At 44.6% G+C, this 14,985-nt stretch overlaps 1 protein-coding gene across 13 annotated transcripts in view; it reads left to right on the top strand.

Moving 5' to 3' along the window:
- Nucleotides 1-14,838, top strand: part of LOC122527193 (rho GTPase-activating protein 100F) — a 59,258-nt gene extending 44,420 nt beyond the window's left edge. For 5 of the 13 annotated variants that reach the window (XM_043651156.1, XM_043651159.1, XM_043651157.1 and 2 more), the window contains 19 exons: nt 2,012-2,125; nt 2,677-2,859; nt 2,980-3,138; nt 3,412-3,641; nt 3,870-4,128; nt 4,780-4,791; nt 5,469-5,721; nt 5,907-6,170; nt 6,280-6,438; nt 6,525-6,688; nt 6,773-7,121; nt 7,222-7,440; nt 7,749-8,137; nt 8,229-8,361; nt 8,432-8,551; nt 8,634-8,794; nt 8,870-9,062; nt 9,298-9,620; nt 12,380-14,838. In XM_043651156.1, coding sequence (XP_043507091.1) covers nt 2,012-2,125; nt 2,677-2,859; nt 2,980-3,138; nt 3,412-3,641; nt 3,870-4,128; nt 4,780-4,791; nt 5,469-5,721; nt 5,907-6,170; nt 6,280-6,438; nt 6,525-6,688; nt 6,773-7,121; nt 7,222-7,440; nt 7,749-8,137; nt 8,229-8,361; nt 8,432-8,551; nt 8,634-8,794; nt 8,870-9,062; nt 9,298-9,620; nt 12,380-12,658 — 3,963 coding nt within the window. In that variant the 3' untranslated portion in view covers nt 12,659-14,838. Of the gene's footprint in view, nt 1-2,011; nt 2,126-2,676; nt 2,860-2,979; nt 3,139-3,411; nt 3,642-3,869; nt 4,129-4,779; nt 4,792-5,468; nt 5,722-5,906; nt 6,171-6,279; nt 6,439-6,524; nt 6,689-6,772; nt 7,122-7,221; nt 7,441-7,748; nt 8,138-8,228; nt 8,362-8,431; nt 8,552-8,633; nt 8,795-8,869; nt 9,063-9,293; nt 9,621-10,641; nt 11,088-12,379 lie in introns of those variants that run through there. The other 8 variants (XM_043651160.1, XM_043651154.1, XR_006306306.1 and 5 more) reach the window with 7 other exon arrangements.
- The last annotated feature ends 147 nt before the right edge of the window (nt 14,839-14,985 follow it).

The raw sequence follows: 14,985 nt of genomic DNA, 5'->3' as shown, positions 1-14,985 counted from the left end.
TAGACGCCAGAGCAGGCTTTAATGACAGGACTAGCGGGGAGCACTTTATGGAGATTTAAGTTCCGCGGAAGAACAAGAACGGAAACGTTGCTGTTTCTGACTGATTCTAATTGAAACAGCTTCTTTAACAAGCGGTTGCTTCCCCGAGCATTGTTTGCTACCCTTAATGAGTTCTATCAGGGTACTCGTGTCCACAGTTTCTCAGCGGCAAACGGAACCTCTGCATACCCTGATCAGCTCAAGGAAGCTTATTGGTTTCGAGATGTGCACAATCGAAGCAATTTGCTATTCGTTGCCTCCAACGATCAACGAGGGGACCGTTTAAACGTCGGCTGACCGATTTTTAATTCGGCTCTCAAATTAATCCAGTTTTCCAAGCGGAACTACTAAATTTCAAATTTAATCATCAAAATTCAAGAAGCACAATTGGATCTCTGGGTCGTCAGTTTAAAATTCAATTTCAATTATCATCTTGGTAAGACGAGTTAATTAATCGTACGAAATGTTCAACACTTCACTTGGCCTTCAATCGCAGTGGCATTAGTATATTATTATAATTTATTGTCAAATTTTTTTTTTTCATCTCTGAAAGAAGTACTTTATTTTCGCTATTTTATATTTATATATATTTTTGTAACTTTGAATTTCCCATAGGTCAGAAAAAATCCGCAGTCGAGTTGCGAGCATCGGAAGATTAGGCTATTACGGTGTTGTTTGCCGCTCATAGTAATGAAACTCTCACAGTAACAACTTTTCACAATTTTAAATACAATTTTTGGAAAAACCACGTTCTTTGTGGCACCTTGATTCTTTCATTCTCGCTATTTTTTTGATTTCTGATTAAATGATGTAATCTTGTGATATCACTTCAAATCTGTATTGGTTGTAAAAAATTCTTTTACAGAAACTTACACAAAATGAAACTTAGACCTACGTACGTACGTAATTACTGATTAAAATATTTAAGCTGGAATAGTAATAATTATTAAATATTTTAAAATTAAAATATTTAAGCTGGATAAAATTCTTGGTAGTTACGTGAACAATAATACAGCTCAATTGCACTCGGAATTTAATATTTATTTTTCAGTCAGATCAAGACATTTTCATCGTAAGCGGCCGTAAGGATTAAACAGACCATTTTGCATTTGCATTTGAATTATCGTCGCGAAAAGTGTTGAATTAATCTGGTGCAAAACTTATCAGCCAATTAAATCCGTGGTCGTGGGGAACGAGCTGGCAATAAGCCGGTATAATTTCTGGTGTCTGGACGAGAGAGAAAGAGAGAGAGAAAGAGAGAGGAAAGAAAATTGGTGGATCGTAGCTCGGTGTTTGCACGGGGCTGATTATTATCTCTGCCAACCCCTGGGTTGGCAGCACCGAGTTCGCGGATAGTGGGAAGAAGGGGCACCTTTGCATCGGTGGCCGACAAAGCGGGTTTTCTATTTTCGGTGGATCCGCTGAACCGCGTGCATCTCCGATTGTTTGTAATTTCACAGGGAAAAGCCTTCGCTGGGAGAAAAAGAGAGAGAATAGGAGCTCTTGCAATTTTTACGAGCCTCTAATCAGCTAGTTGATTGAATCTCGCGTGCAACCGCGCCGCGAGCAGAAAATCCGCCCCCCTCCCCTCCCCCCTTTCCGTTTAGCCCGATTTGCTGCAGCTTTTAAGCCGATGGGGAAGGAGAGGGGGGCATCCTCCCCCTCGATACCTTTCGTGCGCCAAACGTTTTCATTTTCCATCCAGTGATGTTTAACTTTATAAATTCGATTTGCTCGTCTCGTCCCCCCTTCTCCCCCCCCCCCCTAATTTTCTCACTTAGTGCCGGTACACTTGGAGCGCCGTTTACTCTTTCTTCGCCTCTTGCAATTTTTTGTTCATTGGAAATTAATTGGAAAGTTAGGAATTTGGGAGTTTTGAAAATTTTAATTTTGATATTAAATTAAATTACATTGAACTTTATTTGAGGGATGTAGGGAAATGATACTAACGGTGAAATTAATTTTGTTGCAGGAGGGCCGGGGGGAAGTGACAGACATCAGTGCAAGTCCTGGAAGGCAAGCACCTGCCAACCAGTTGCGCCCCAAGGAACCACCCCCCATGGTCATTCAGGGAGACTTCAGAAAGGTACTGACCGCCCTTTTGACGCAACGTTTCACTGTCCCCTCTGAACAACTGAAATCTTTCCTCCTGGTTATTATATTCCATCCTTGCTCGCCAAAGGAGATTAAAATCTTGGTTCCTTGGAACGTCCACCCCTCTCCCAGAGGAGATAGCTAGATTATCCTGCTGTTTCCCAGAGTTTAGATATCCCGATCTCCGAGAGGAGGATGATCAGATCTCCAAGGAGCCGATTGATAAACCTAATTACTTCAAAAATGAGAGTAGATAGAGGGAGGCAGCAGGAAATGGGAATCAGATTAGAGGGAACCGATTCGCCTCCTTCGTGAAACTGTTCCAGCAACGACTCTGTACCACAGTCGATAACTATTGCAAAGAGAAAAAAAAAAGAAAAATAAAGAAAGAGAGAGAGAGAGAGAGAGAGAACGAGAAAAAAATTGGAGAAACACACGAGAGTGAAAGACGAGTCAGTGGAGCAATTTCATGAAGTTCTTTTCATTGCGAGTGCCTCGGTTCGTGGCATGGCGTGGTTGAAGTGGAAGGACCTGTCGTTGCAGGTGAGTGGAATCAGCACAGAGATCTTCAAACAGATCGAGACCGTCGAGAACGATCATGACGCCTCGACAGCAGCGGCCCTCGAAGCTGTCGAGCGAAGGGGTGAGATGGTCGTTCGGGTCATCGAGCCACGACAGATGGGCAGGCAGGCGTCCGAGGCGGCGAAGAAGTTCATTGCGATGCAGGTACGTTGATGTGTGTGTGTGTGTGTGTGTGTGACATCTGCGTCGATACCTCTTCAACCAAATTCCCTTTCCGCTTAGGCATCATTGTCCATTCGTTTCTTAATACTTCGTCGTTTGCAGGATCCGAAGCACCCGATCCACTTTGTCGAGATAATCAAAAGGCCAGGCCAGACGTTGGGGCTGTACATACGGGAAGGCAACGGCGTCGACAGAAACGACGGTGTCTTTATCTCGAGGATAGCCTTGGAGACCGCTGTCTACAATAGCGGTTGCCTGAAGGTTAACAATCGTCCTCTTTCTTTCCTCTCTAATAGCACCTCTGGTAACGGCAATTCGAGCTTTTGCAACTATCTGTGTGGGAATTAGAATCGTGGGACTCACCGATACGATCTTCTTCAAAATTGTACACTTGAGGAGCTACAGGCTGAAGAAATTCATATTTTTGATGTGTTCGTCGAGAATTTCCTATACTTTTAACCCTGGATCGTTCCTAACAAGATTTTATATCGAATATCACGACCTAACATAAAGGTATGTTTCGTTTTCAATCAGGTCGGGGATGAGATTCTAGCGGTGAATCTGGTCGACGTGACGCACATGAGCCTGGATGACGTCGTGATCATCATGTCGATACCCAGGAGGCTCGTTTTGGCGACGAGGCACGGCCAACACCAGCCGATCTCGCACAGTCGCCAGACCGAGCACAAGGCGCCTCCTGTTGTGGTGATCAAGAGGGAATTGAATGAGGATGAGAGCGACCATGCAACTAGTAACCACGTCAGGTACCTAATTAGCCAGTAAGCTTGCCAATCTTACTCAAACTTTTAGCTACTCTGTTCTGGAACATTTTTTTAATCATCCTCTAGACTTTATGTTTCAACTTACACTAAAATTTCATTTAAACTCCTTGGTTTAAGTGGACTCTGGCAAATGAGATCCAGTTGTAGTGACCCAGACTTTTGTCAATCTGATAAATGTCTGTATTGTCTAATTTTACCTTTCAATTGCAGAGATGGCAATCGTAGACGTGGCGACGGTCGTGAAATGCTGCCCTCTCGGTCGAGGTTAGGACTGTCGGGTCTAGGCTCGAGTCAGGATTTAGGATCGAGCAACGGTGATTTGTACTACAACTCCAGACCTGAGGGACACTGGTCGTATCAGCCACCCCCGCCACCTGTCATCACGCATCAACCGAAACCTTCCGCCACGCAACACTTCCAGCCGTACGAACGTGGATACCCAAAGACTTTGGAGAGCTTGGCTGAAAAAGTAAGCCCTTGCGATGCACTACTCGTTCCTCGTACGACTTGGACGCAGGTCGAGGTTTTACCAGATCAGAGAAATATTTAGTAATATCGAACGAAGTTTAAGGAGGAATTGAGACGAACTCGAACGAAGAGTCTGCAAGGAAGATATAGGAAAGGGAGTTTTAACCACTGTTGCAACAAAATTGGCAGAAAGTGCGATTTTCGCCGCTTTCACCCTCGTCTCAAATCTCCACCTGCGTTTGGATATAGATCACATAGATGTTCTAGACGATGTGGATCGAGCACCCTTTCATATACCTGTCTGCACCAAGTTGACACTTGTTTGCCCTTCTCTGTCTTCAATTGCGATAGCGATTCGAATAAGAAAGTGGTGAATTCGTGGCAATGTCTCGAGACACTCCTGATAGTGATCAGTAACGCTGCTGCGTACCGTCTCGGTTTCCAAGTCTCTCTCGCCAAATATTCCAGTAAACTTTGCACAGAAAATGCAATTCCTTTCGTTCTTTGAATTCTGCTCGAGATGTCGAGGATCGTTCGTAAAACGCTCTTTTTGGCTTGGAGAATAAACGATTCGCAGCACGCTCGTGTTTCGACCACGTGTTTCACATGACTAATCGGTTCTATGAATGAATGCTACGTTGATATTAACCAGGATTTCACAAAGGTAAAGAAACCACTAACTCTTTCTTGATATCTAGACTTGTGTTATGCAGCAATCCCCTGCACCGTGCACCACCTGGACAGTGGACAAGTATTTACACTCGTCGCATTCAGAATCTTAACTCTCACAGCTCGTACTGGCAAGAATTTATCACAATGAGCACAGAAATTTGTCACGTTTATGGTGTCGCAGTTCAAATCACAATTTATTAGTGTTTGTCTATAGAAAAATTCAAAGGAAATGCTAAATATATCTCCAGGTGTCCAGGTGGGACAAGACCATCTGTCGCTACTTATGATGTAATCCCACTTTTTTTTGTTGCGTTGTAAGCTTGGCTCTGTATGTTCGTTCTTTCTATTTCTTTCTTTCTTCAGTATTGTCTCATCTCGTGACGATCCGTGGTCGTCATAGTCCATCATAGTGATATGTGGATTTCTATGTAAATTGTAACATATAATCTGTATAGAGTGATCCATCGATCGTGGTGGCAAAGTATCTGATTAGATTCCCCTTCGACTCACGATCGACTTCACTCTCGAAATCCAATACGAGTGTCTTCCATTTCTAAGAAACGCAGATACGAGGTGAGATCGATCGTGATACGAGAGGGAAGAAAGAAAAAAAAAAAAAATACAAAGACCGATAGATGAAGAGGAGTTAATTGATTCGATTGAATTTAGGTACACTCGTTCTACACGGGGCCAGTAATGCCCTCGAATGGCGGTCGCCGGATGTCCACGGGCGCAGGGATGCAATCAGTCGGCAGCAGATTGTCCAGTCAGACACAGTCGTCGCACTATGGTTACGGTCAACACGCCGGAAGCGGAAGAATCATGCCCAGAAGCGGTTCGGATCAGCATTTACCTCGCGTTGACTATACCAGCATCACCACACCAGCTCGACACACTCTTCTTAGATCCAGCTTGAAGTCAGGTCTGTCATTTGCCACAGTGGATCTATTTGGGAGTTGAAAATATGGCATTTCGTTGAAACAATAGAAACCAAATTGGCCAAATATCTACTGAAATTGAAAATTGTAGAAATTTTTTAGCTGCTAACTACATACACATCAGTCTGTTCCAGACTCTAGACTCATATTTTACGTGTCTCTGCAACAGGAACATCCGCGTTGAGGTACAACACCAGATACGGTGGTCAAGGTGACAGCACTACGGCTACTCAGAGGCAAGGCCAGTTTGGCACGTTGACCAGGAGGCATCGGCCGTCGTTGGACTACGCTTCAGACACGGAGGCAACCTGTTCGAGTTCACCCAAGTCGGCGTACTATTACTACAGGCATAACATGAACAACCCGCCTCAGAGCAGCGCTGTCTCGCACCTTGCCACCCTGTCGAGGTCGCAGATTGGTCAGAGTTCCTCAGGTTAGTTGTTCCTCCTGCCATCGACGAGTCTTCGTTGCTCGTGCAACCCCTCCCACAAACTCGATCTCGTTCAACGTTGACGTTAAAATCGAGATTACGCTTTCTCTAGGCTTGAGATCGAATTCGTTGCCTCGTAGTGGCAGAACGTTGCCCCAGCAACCAGGTCTCAGGTCTGGACTTAGCACGGTAGCATCTGGGCTTATAGATCAGGAAGATAGTGACGGGGCACTGTCAGCGCCCGAGCTACCTTCCATCAGACGCGATAGAGGTTAGTCTCACGTTCAAGTAGGACGGAGGATCCTTTAACACTTTGAATTTTAAACTGGGAAAACTCTGTTCGATTCGAATGAACAGGAAGGATACCATCGTCACCCAGTGTGTTCACGTCGGACGAGTACCGAGCGTGGCTGAGTCGAACGCCCAGCACCAGCGCGTTGTACGAGCAGATCAGAGCCAGCACGACCAGACCGCCGCGTTACACTTACAGCGCAGAGAACATTCACGCAGCTGTGAATCAAGTAAATAACAAGCAAATGTCGAAAATGTACGCTATTGTTCTTTCGCAGAGTCGGTTTTTAAACGCATATTTATTGATAATTTAGGGCGAATACGGAACCTACGGTGCGTACAGGCCACTGTCCAGCACATTGGATCGTTTGTCGACGAGGTCAGCATCTGCGCAGCAAGTGAATCTTGCCAACCTGAGAGCATCGACGGCCATCAGCTCGACGTGCCATCGTGGAACAGCAAACCCAAGACCGGCCTCGGTTGCGTCCAGCGCTCGTACGTCCTTGACCAGCCAGAAACCATCGTTGAGCAGCTCCGCCACCCAGAGGGCGACGTCGGTCAGAAGGATCAGGAATCTGCTGGACCTAGAGTCCACGCGAAGCATACCCACCCCCACGCCTACCCGAACTCAGGATCAAAGACTGCTAGACATTAATCCTGCAGGTGATATTCAGGTTTTAGGTATTGATGATCGACATCCATAGCGGATAGTGTAAAAAAAGAAAACGAATTCTGATCTAATTATCTGCGTTGTATGTTGCAGAGTTCCTTAAGTATAAGATAGAAAAACCTCCGACTGTGGGAACTCCGAGCTCGACCAGCTCTCTCTTGAGCTCGCTCGGGGAAACCAGCAGTGGTGACCTGGCGGGTGGGGTCAGCGGGCTACTTTGGGTCCATCTTCTGGCAGGTCGCGGTCTTCGTTCAACGACGTCCTCCTCGGCGGCCACTACACCCTCCACGCCATCAGGTCAGCCTAATTTAGGTACGTTCGGGAGTTTGCACATCCTCTAGGCTGTTTTCTCCATTGCACAACCTGTCACGTATCTCTCTTTCTTTTTTTTTTCTTTTTTTCTTCATTAAAATTACTTTTGACTTAAGTCTGTAGCGTTTCCTACTACCTGACACTCTCGAATGTTAGAAAGTGTTCGATAGTACTCACACTGTCCTTAAACTTCGAGCTGCTGCCTTTTCATTGAAAGTTTCGTGCCGAAAGCTCGAGGGTTAAAGCAACGAAATGCGAATTGGAGAGATAGCGAGATCGATCACCGATTGTTTTCGATGATGTAACAGCTAGCTGCGGCTTGAGAGACCTTTACTGCGTGCTGGAGTGCGACAGGGTGCACAAGGCAAGGACGGTGATGCGAACCGGCGATCTGATGTTCGACTGGGACGAGACCTTCGAGCTGGATCTCGTTGGCAACCGGCAGTTAGACTTGCTGGTCTACTCCTGGGATCCACAGTACAGGCACAAACTCTGTTACAAAGGGTCCGTGCACCTGGCGACGCTTTTGAAGGAGTCACCGGTTCATCAGCTAGCTGTCAAGGTAGAGCCACGTGGCACCATCTACCTGAGATTAAGATACACCGATGCACAGCAGACATTCCGAAGGAGAGGACTTCCAGTCATATCCTTGGCTACCAGAGTGGCGCCGCTCTTCGGAGTTGATCTCGACACAGTGGTAAGTTCAACGTTTTGGGCGATGGATAAATCTTAAAAATTGGTCGAAAACGGCGATGATGATGATGATGATGATGATGATTCGGATTTAGGTGAGCCGAGAGAGCAAGACTGGTGGAGTTCCTGGTGGTGTTTCTACCGCCCTAGCCATGGGCGTTCCAAATGTGCCCATAATCGTGTGGCGTTGCGTCGAGGAGGTTGAGAGAAGAGGTCTCGACATTATTGGTGAGTAGCAGCTGCCATTTGTTGTAAGGCTGCTGCGTGTAAACAGCTGGTTAACAATCTGTGATTTTAGGTCTGTACAGGCTCTGTGGATCGGCTACGAAAAAGAGGATACTTAGGGAGGCTTTTGAGAGGAACGCTCGTTCAGTGAATCTGTCGCCTGACAACGTACCAGATATTAACGTGATTACTGGTAAACTTCTTTATAATTGTTCATAAAGTTAATAGGAGTAACGTGGCACCGATTGCAACAATGGTTTAAAATGATTGTTCAGGTGTACTGAAAGATTACCTGCGAGAACTTCCAGAACCACTCTTCACGAAGTGCCTCTACCAAATGATGGTCGACGCACTGGCCGTTTGTCTGCCGGATGATCCACAAGGCAACGCGAAACTCATGTTCAGTATACTCGACTGTTTACCAAAAGTGAACAGGGTAGGTATCCGACGTTTCCACCGACACGTTTCATTTCTAAAACGTGTTCCAATTAACCAATCGTTGCTTGCACAGTGTACGTTGATCTACTTGCTGGACCATCTGGCGATGGTGGTTTCACAGTGTAACAAGATGTCGCCAGCAAGTCTGGCAGTATGTTTCGGGCCAGTTTTAATGCTACACTCGGAAGAGAACGGCCCGCCTCTGGATTTCCAACAGCCGATAGCAGTTCTCAAGTATCTTCTTGAGATTTGGCCTGTTAAGTCAGGTAATGTCGTCATTCCTAACAATTGACTTATCCAATCTCACTGTAAACTCACTTGTAATGCTATTAGAGTTGAAGTCTATTGCAATATTAATTAGTTGATTGCAAATTGTAACAAAATTGGCAACGTTCAAAGCTTCGTCTCGCACTTCGCATGTAGTGGTTGAAGTTGTCGCTTTTCTTTTAAATTGACCGGAAAAATAAGAGCCGAATAATCAGTCGCTCATTTCACAGACAGTTCGGAAGATTTCTTCAGTCGCTTCAACGCTTCCTCGAGTTACGCCAGCAGTCGAGCACAACAACAGTCATCAACCGCTGCAACAGCAGCAGCATCAGCATCAGCATCAGCAGCAGCAGCAGCAGCAGCAGCAGCCGCCGCCGCAGCAGCAAGTTCAGCAACAGGTGCAGCAACAGGTGCAACAGCAACTGCAGGGAACATTGGGACGCACAGGGCTGCCTTGGCAGCCTCCACACTCACTTCATCAACAGCCCCCAACTACGGCGCCACCCGCAGCCCTCGCGGCCTCCATTCGTCCTCCACCACCGGTCAAGCCTCGACAGGTCAGTGTTCTCTTTAGGGCACTCGTTCTACTTCAACGACGTTCACTCCAATCTTTCGCCTCTCTTACCGCCGCGCCCGCTTTCTCTGTCTGTGCACTTGCTCCACTGCCTGTTGATATTTAAATAAACTCAGAAAGCAACCACCAGCAAAAAAAAAAAGAAAAGTACGAACCACTTTTTAAGCAACAGTTTGAAATCTTTCGTGCGTTATATAAGATACGTATGTACACGTGTTGTTGTGAAGATAGTATCGTTGCAGGGATACAAGTCCAAGGAAGCTTTCCCTCGAGCGTTTTAAATTTTGCAGTTGCCTTTTTCTACGAAAGAAAACACGTGACTCGTTACGTTTTGTCTCTGTTCTTCAAATTGTGATTGACTTTGAACGAAGGCTACTCTACGTGTTCTTCTTCAAATGAAGATTGCTTGCTGTAATTATCGTGTAATCTGTCTTTGTTTCTTTGTAGTCTAACGGAGTGGCTCGAAATGATACAGAGAATAGGGCGGAAGAAAGGTTAAAGAAATAAAAGATCAAAACACTTTCCTGGTCTAACGATCCTCGCTACTTTCACCGTATAAATGTCAATTGAAATGACGATCTGAAACGGAGGGGAGACCAGGAAAGTTGAACGGAACGCTTCGAGAAAAGAAAAGAAAAGAAAAGAAAAAAAAAAGATAGAAAAAAACAACAAGAGTCTCGTCTCGCTCTCTGCTTTTCTCCGTGTCCCACATATTTATATGCATTATCTGAAGCGTGTTTGTGAACAGCATGGTAGGCCTAAAGTATAAACTACTCTGTTCTCTCCCTTTATTTTCGCTTCGCAGAAACAAGCCCTGTCGCGCTTACATATCGATCTCGAATCACATTTGTTTCGCATAAGCTCGATATGAGAGACAAAAGCCACGTTTCATTCATTTTATTCACATTTTCATTCACATATATATATACATATATACATATGTGTATATATATGTATGTATGTCTACGTTCTTTCATTCATTTACCATCGTGTGTCGGTTTCAGGTTAACACTCGAGGATCGTCGGCCATTGCAAATTGTTCGCCCTGAGCGTCATGCTTTCGTCGAAGCATGACCGAAACGAAGGAGTGTAGACGAAAAAATATAAAGAGAATAGGTTGCTATGGGTGGCAAACAGTTTGCAAAACTAATCACGTCGCGCGTTACGTCCGTGTAAATATGAACCACAATTACCAGAAATTACGCCTCCGTGCATGTCTCGATGTCAGTTCTGTACATTTACTTACTTGGGTGTTCTACTGGTCGAGCGGGTCGCTTATGATTTTTCCGTTTCTCTCTTTGCGCCAGTCTCTCGACGTCTTTCCATTATAGTGACGATTTACGTTGTCTTCTTTATCTTTTTTCGTTTTGGGCACGTATTCTTCAGAGCAAACGCAAATTGCCGGCTCTACCAAACCGCTGACAGCACAGAGACGCCGCTTCTTGCACAGGTATTATCGTTATTATCGTTTTCATTCGCGTTTTTTTATCATCAGCCTTTAGTTATCGTTCTGTCACATGCATGGCCAGATTTATCAAATATACATATATATTATATACAATACGTAACATGTCAATGAATCAAATATGTCACAGTCATTCGTCCATTGCATTTCGTCATTACTTTCGCAGAGTCGTTTAAATAATTATTATTAACTAACAGAGCGCGTGTATCAAAGACTCTAGCGTACACGGAAATGTGTAAATAATTTTAGTTGAATATATATATATATATATAGGAATACTCAATGCGTGAAAATACATGGCAGATTGGGAAATTGTTTTAAATTCTACAGAAGAGATATAAAAATATTCTCCTTTGTACGTTCATATATTATTTAAAACAAGATTGTCGATTGGATTGGATTTTAATATGGACAGTACTTTGACTCTGCCTCTGTTTTCACATTGACACATAGCATCGTCTCTGTCATTTTCACCTGATTGAAAGACAGAGAGGAGTGAGATTGTAGGAAAAGTGGGGATCCCTCTTAGGACTTTACCAACCACTTGATCCCTGAAAATTCTTTAACGACTGATAGCCTGAGGGATCCGTTAGTACTCCTAGCATGCGTCAATTGCACTTCTTGAATCCGGTCTGACCACCACACTTGCTGATCATAAATTCTGATTCAATTCAAGAATCTGTCTCTTTCTTCGTTTGCAAAATAACTCAAACTGGAATCAAGAGTAAACTGTCTATGAAGTTCCTCAAACATTCCTGTCCAATGGGGATCCTTTCAGTCCAACACCATATAGAAAATATAGTAAACAAGATGAAGCATTTAAATTAATTTCAGTTCCTTTGCGCACGACTGAAATCACAGATGCCTCATTCTGTAATAGAATATAATATATATATATATATATAATATTATAATATAATATTATTATAATATAATATATATAGGTGTGTACACAACTCAGAAACACAACCAAGAACAAGTCGCTGTGTTCGACACAATAGTGACTTAAGCTTCAAACATTCACAAATATAGAACATTCACATTTGTCTCCCAACACTTCGCACCCAACTCCCCTTCACTTTCTCAATCTCAGCCCTCGTTTGTGCAAACACGTGCAACGATTCGAACTCAAACTTCACACCTATAGTTAGCCTGAAAAGGTTAACACATCACACAAACACAGACACACGTATATAAACGCAAGCGCAGAATACAAAAGACCGTGTTGATTAATTGGAAAATGACGCTGGTTTGGGACGGCGTTTCTGTTCGTACAGGTGATAGTCTCGTCTCCCGGTTCACCTAGCAGCGAGGAGTCGGAAGCCTCGCCGGAACCGATTAACAAGAGCCTGCTGGGCAGCCTGGGACTCGAAAAGAGCAACGAGGGGGCCACAGCGAACTCCACTGGTCCTGGAACGGAACAGATCACGCCGACCAGCAGCGTCGACACCGAGGAGGGGAACACAACGCATCCGGAGGAGGGTGAGAAAGGTGTGGAGGGTGACGCGGAGGCCAGCGACGACGATCGACACCAGCACGTACCCAAGACGCATTAGAGTTTCGTTGATGTTAATCGAGGGATGCACGCCCATCAGGATAGCTCCAACGTTCTCTGTTTCACTGATAGCTCCAACGATCTTCGCGTTTTTCTTTCGAAGACGAGAGAAACGGAACGTTTCAAATAATTACCAGAAAGTAATCCTCTAATTGTGCGCTCTGATTGCTAGTTGTTAATTGTTGAAACGAAAGGTTTGCAAGCACAGCCTGCTTGCAGTTTCAAAAAATTTAGTTCTCCACGCGAGGGAGAGAGGTAATTCTTTGATTAGGTAATTCGCTGCGAAGCGTGGGCGTCTTTTGAGAGACTAGCAGTGAAACTCGTAAGATCGAGAGGCTTTTGTTGTCCGAGAATGGTAAAGGAATCACGTGGTAATGGTAAACCCAGCGTGTTGAGAATTTCTCGTTTTGTTTTTTTAAATCCCGAGGCGAGAGCCGAAGGGAGGAGAAGAAGGTACGTGCTCGACTTCCGATTCCTTCGAAAATTCGTTTATTATTAACGCGTTGACTGCTTCGATTTTAGGAATTCTAATGGTAATGCAATTTTGTTGAATTTTTCACGCTGCGTGGAGCAGCAGCAGCGAAAGCGCGAGAAGAAAGAAAGACTCGATGCCTTGAGAATCGATGCTGTAGTATCACCTACTAGTCTAGGAAAATGATTTCCCCTTGAACGTTGCATTATTGTTGGCTGTGTGTTAGGGAAAAATGGTTCTCTTCGTTGCGTGACGTTGTGTTTTTGAAATATTTATAAATGTTTTTTCTCTTTCGCGGGCAGTCAGCGCGGCGAATCGCACTGGGAGCACACCGCTTGTGTTAGAAGTGTGTATTACGTTCGAGAGAGAGACTGAATGCAATTTGTAGAAAGAACGAGAGAGAGGCTGAATATTCGTCGCCAGACGCACAATGAGAGCGATCGATGTTTCCCCAATAAGACGAAACGACGCGCATTAACGGGACCACTGCGATTATTCGTTTGATGAATGTATCTTCGCCATGTAAACGAGATCCGACGCTGATAATTGACGATCTGGACGACAGACTGGTAAGCCTTCTGCAAGTTTCGACGATTATGGAATTAATTTTTCGTATTGAAGCGTGAAGATAACCTGACCCAAGTGAAAAAAGAAGAAGAAGAAGAAGAAGAAGAAGAACAAATCGAAAGTTAGTAAGCTGATACTTGGAAGAGTATCTTCACTCTTTAGCTGCGAGGCACATTATGATTTCACAATTTCATCAAAGACTGTTGACAGGTTCCTAGTTTGAAACTCCTTGCACAAAATTTCACTCGTTAGACGCTTTAAAGTCTCGTCTCGACGAAGGGACACGAGTACCGTCGTATCGCAACAGGGGAAAAGGTATTCTCTTCCGCAGCTGAAGAGTCAACGACTTTGTTAGGCTTTCTGAACTTTTTTTCGTTCGAGCACAAACGAGCCACGACGGAGGAGGATTCCCTCACTGAACCTCACGCTGGGACATCTTTTCTATTCAATTCTTGAGAAATCACAGCCAGAAATCAGAGCCTCAAACGAGTCGAGGTCGAGCAAGAACGGACAGTATCCTGAACTGCACAAATCTATCGTGACAACTTGAACCAGGCATCGAATCCTCGAGAAACAGCGAAGAGAATGGCGTGCACGAACGAGATCGAAGAGAAGAGACACACCGCGCACATCACCTCCTCAAATTCAAAGAGACATTCTGATCTAGTCGCACTTGGACGAAAGTTGGCGGTGTTTCCCCGAACCGCGGTCTCGTAGACTGAGATCTCGGCGCGAATGAGCCCGGAACGAGTTCCGGATGAGTCTCCACCGACGAGTCTGACTGCAGGAGAAGAAAGGAGAACAAGAACTGATCACACACTGATTGAGAAGACGAATGAGAGAAGAGGGAGAACAGAGATAAATATGCAAACCAAACGTATAAATATATATATATACACACACGCAGGAAGAAAGAGGGAACGTCGAATAAAAGACATAATATACACACACATACACAGAGTAGAGACACAGAGTAAGAGAAGAATACGAAGAGGATGATGGGAGTCACATATGACACGACGGTCGATTTATATACAATATACTATATATATATATATACATATTATATATACACACATAGGCTAGTCACGATATACATGTGCTTTTGATAAAAAAAAAAAAAAAAACTATTACCTAGAGGTTTAGCTAGCTCTCTGTATACAAAAAACACGAAGGAACTGCTGATGTACACGACAGCTGCGTCCACGTATACGTGCGTGTGTGTGTGTGTGTGTGTGTGTGTGTGTGTGTGTGTGTGTGTGTGTGTGTGTGTGTGTGTGTGTGTGTGT

Source organism: Frieseomelitta varia, unplaced genomic scaffold, assembly GCF_011392965.1.
Source record: "Frieseomelitta varia isolate USP_RPSP 00005682 unplaced genomic scaffold, Fvar_1.2 scaffold_212, whole genome shotgun sequence".
Taxonomy (NCBI): domain Eukaryota; kingdom Metazoa; phylum Arthropoda; class Insecta; order Hymenoptera; family Apidae; genus Frieseomelitta; species Frieseomelitta varia.
Note: the sequence above shows the minus strand (reverse complement) of the source record. Positions and strands in the feature narration are given on the sequence as shown.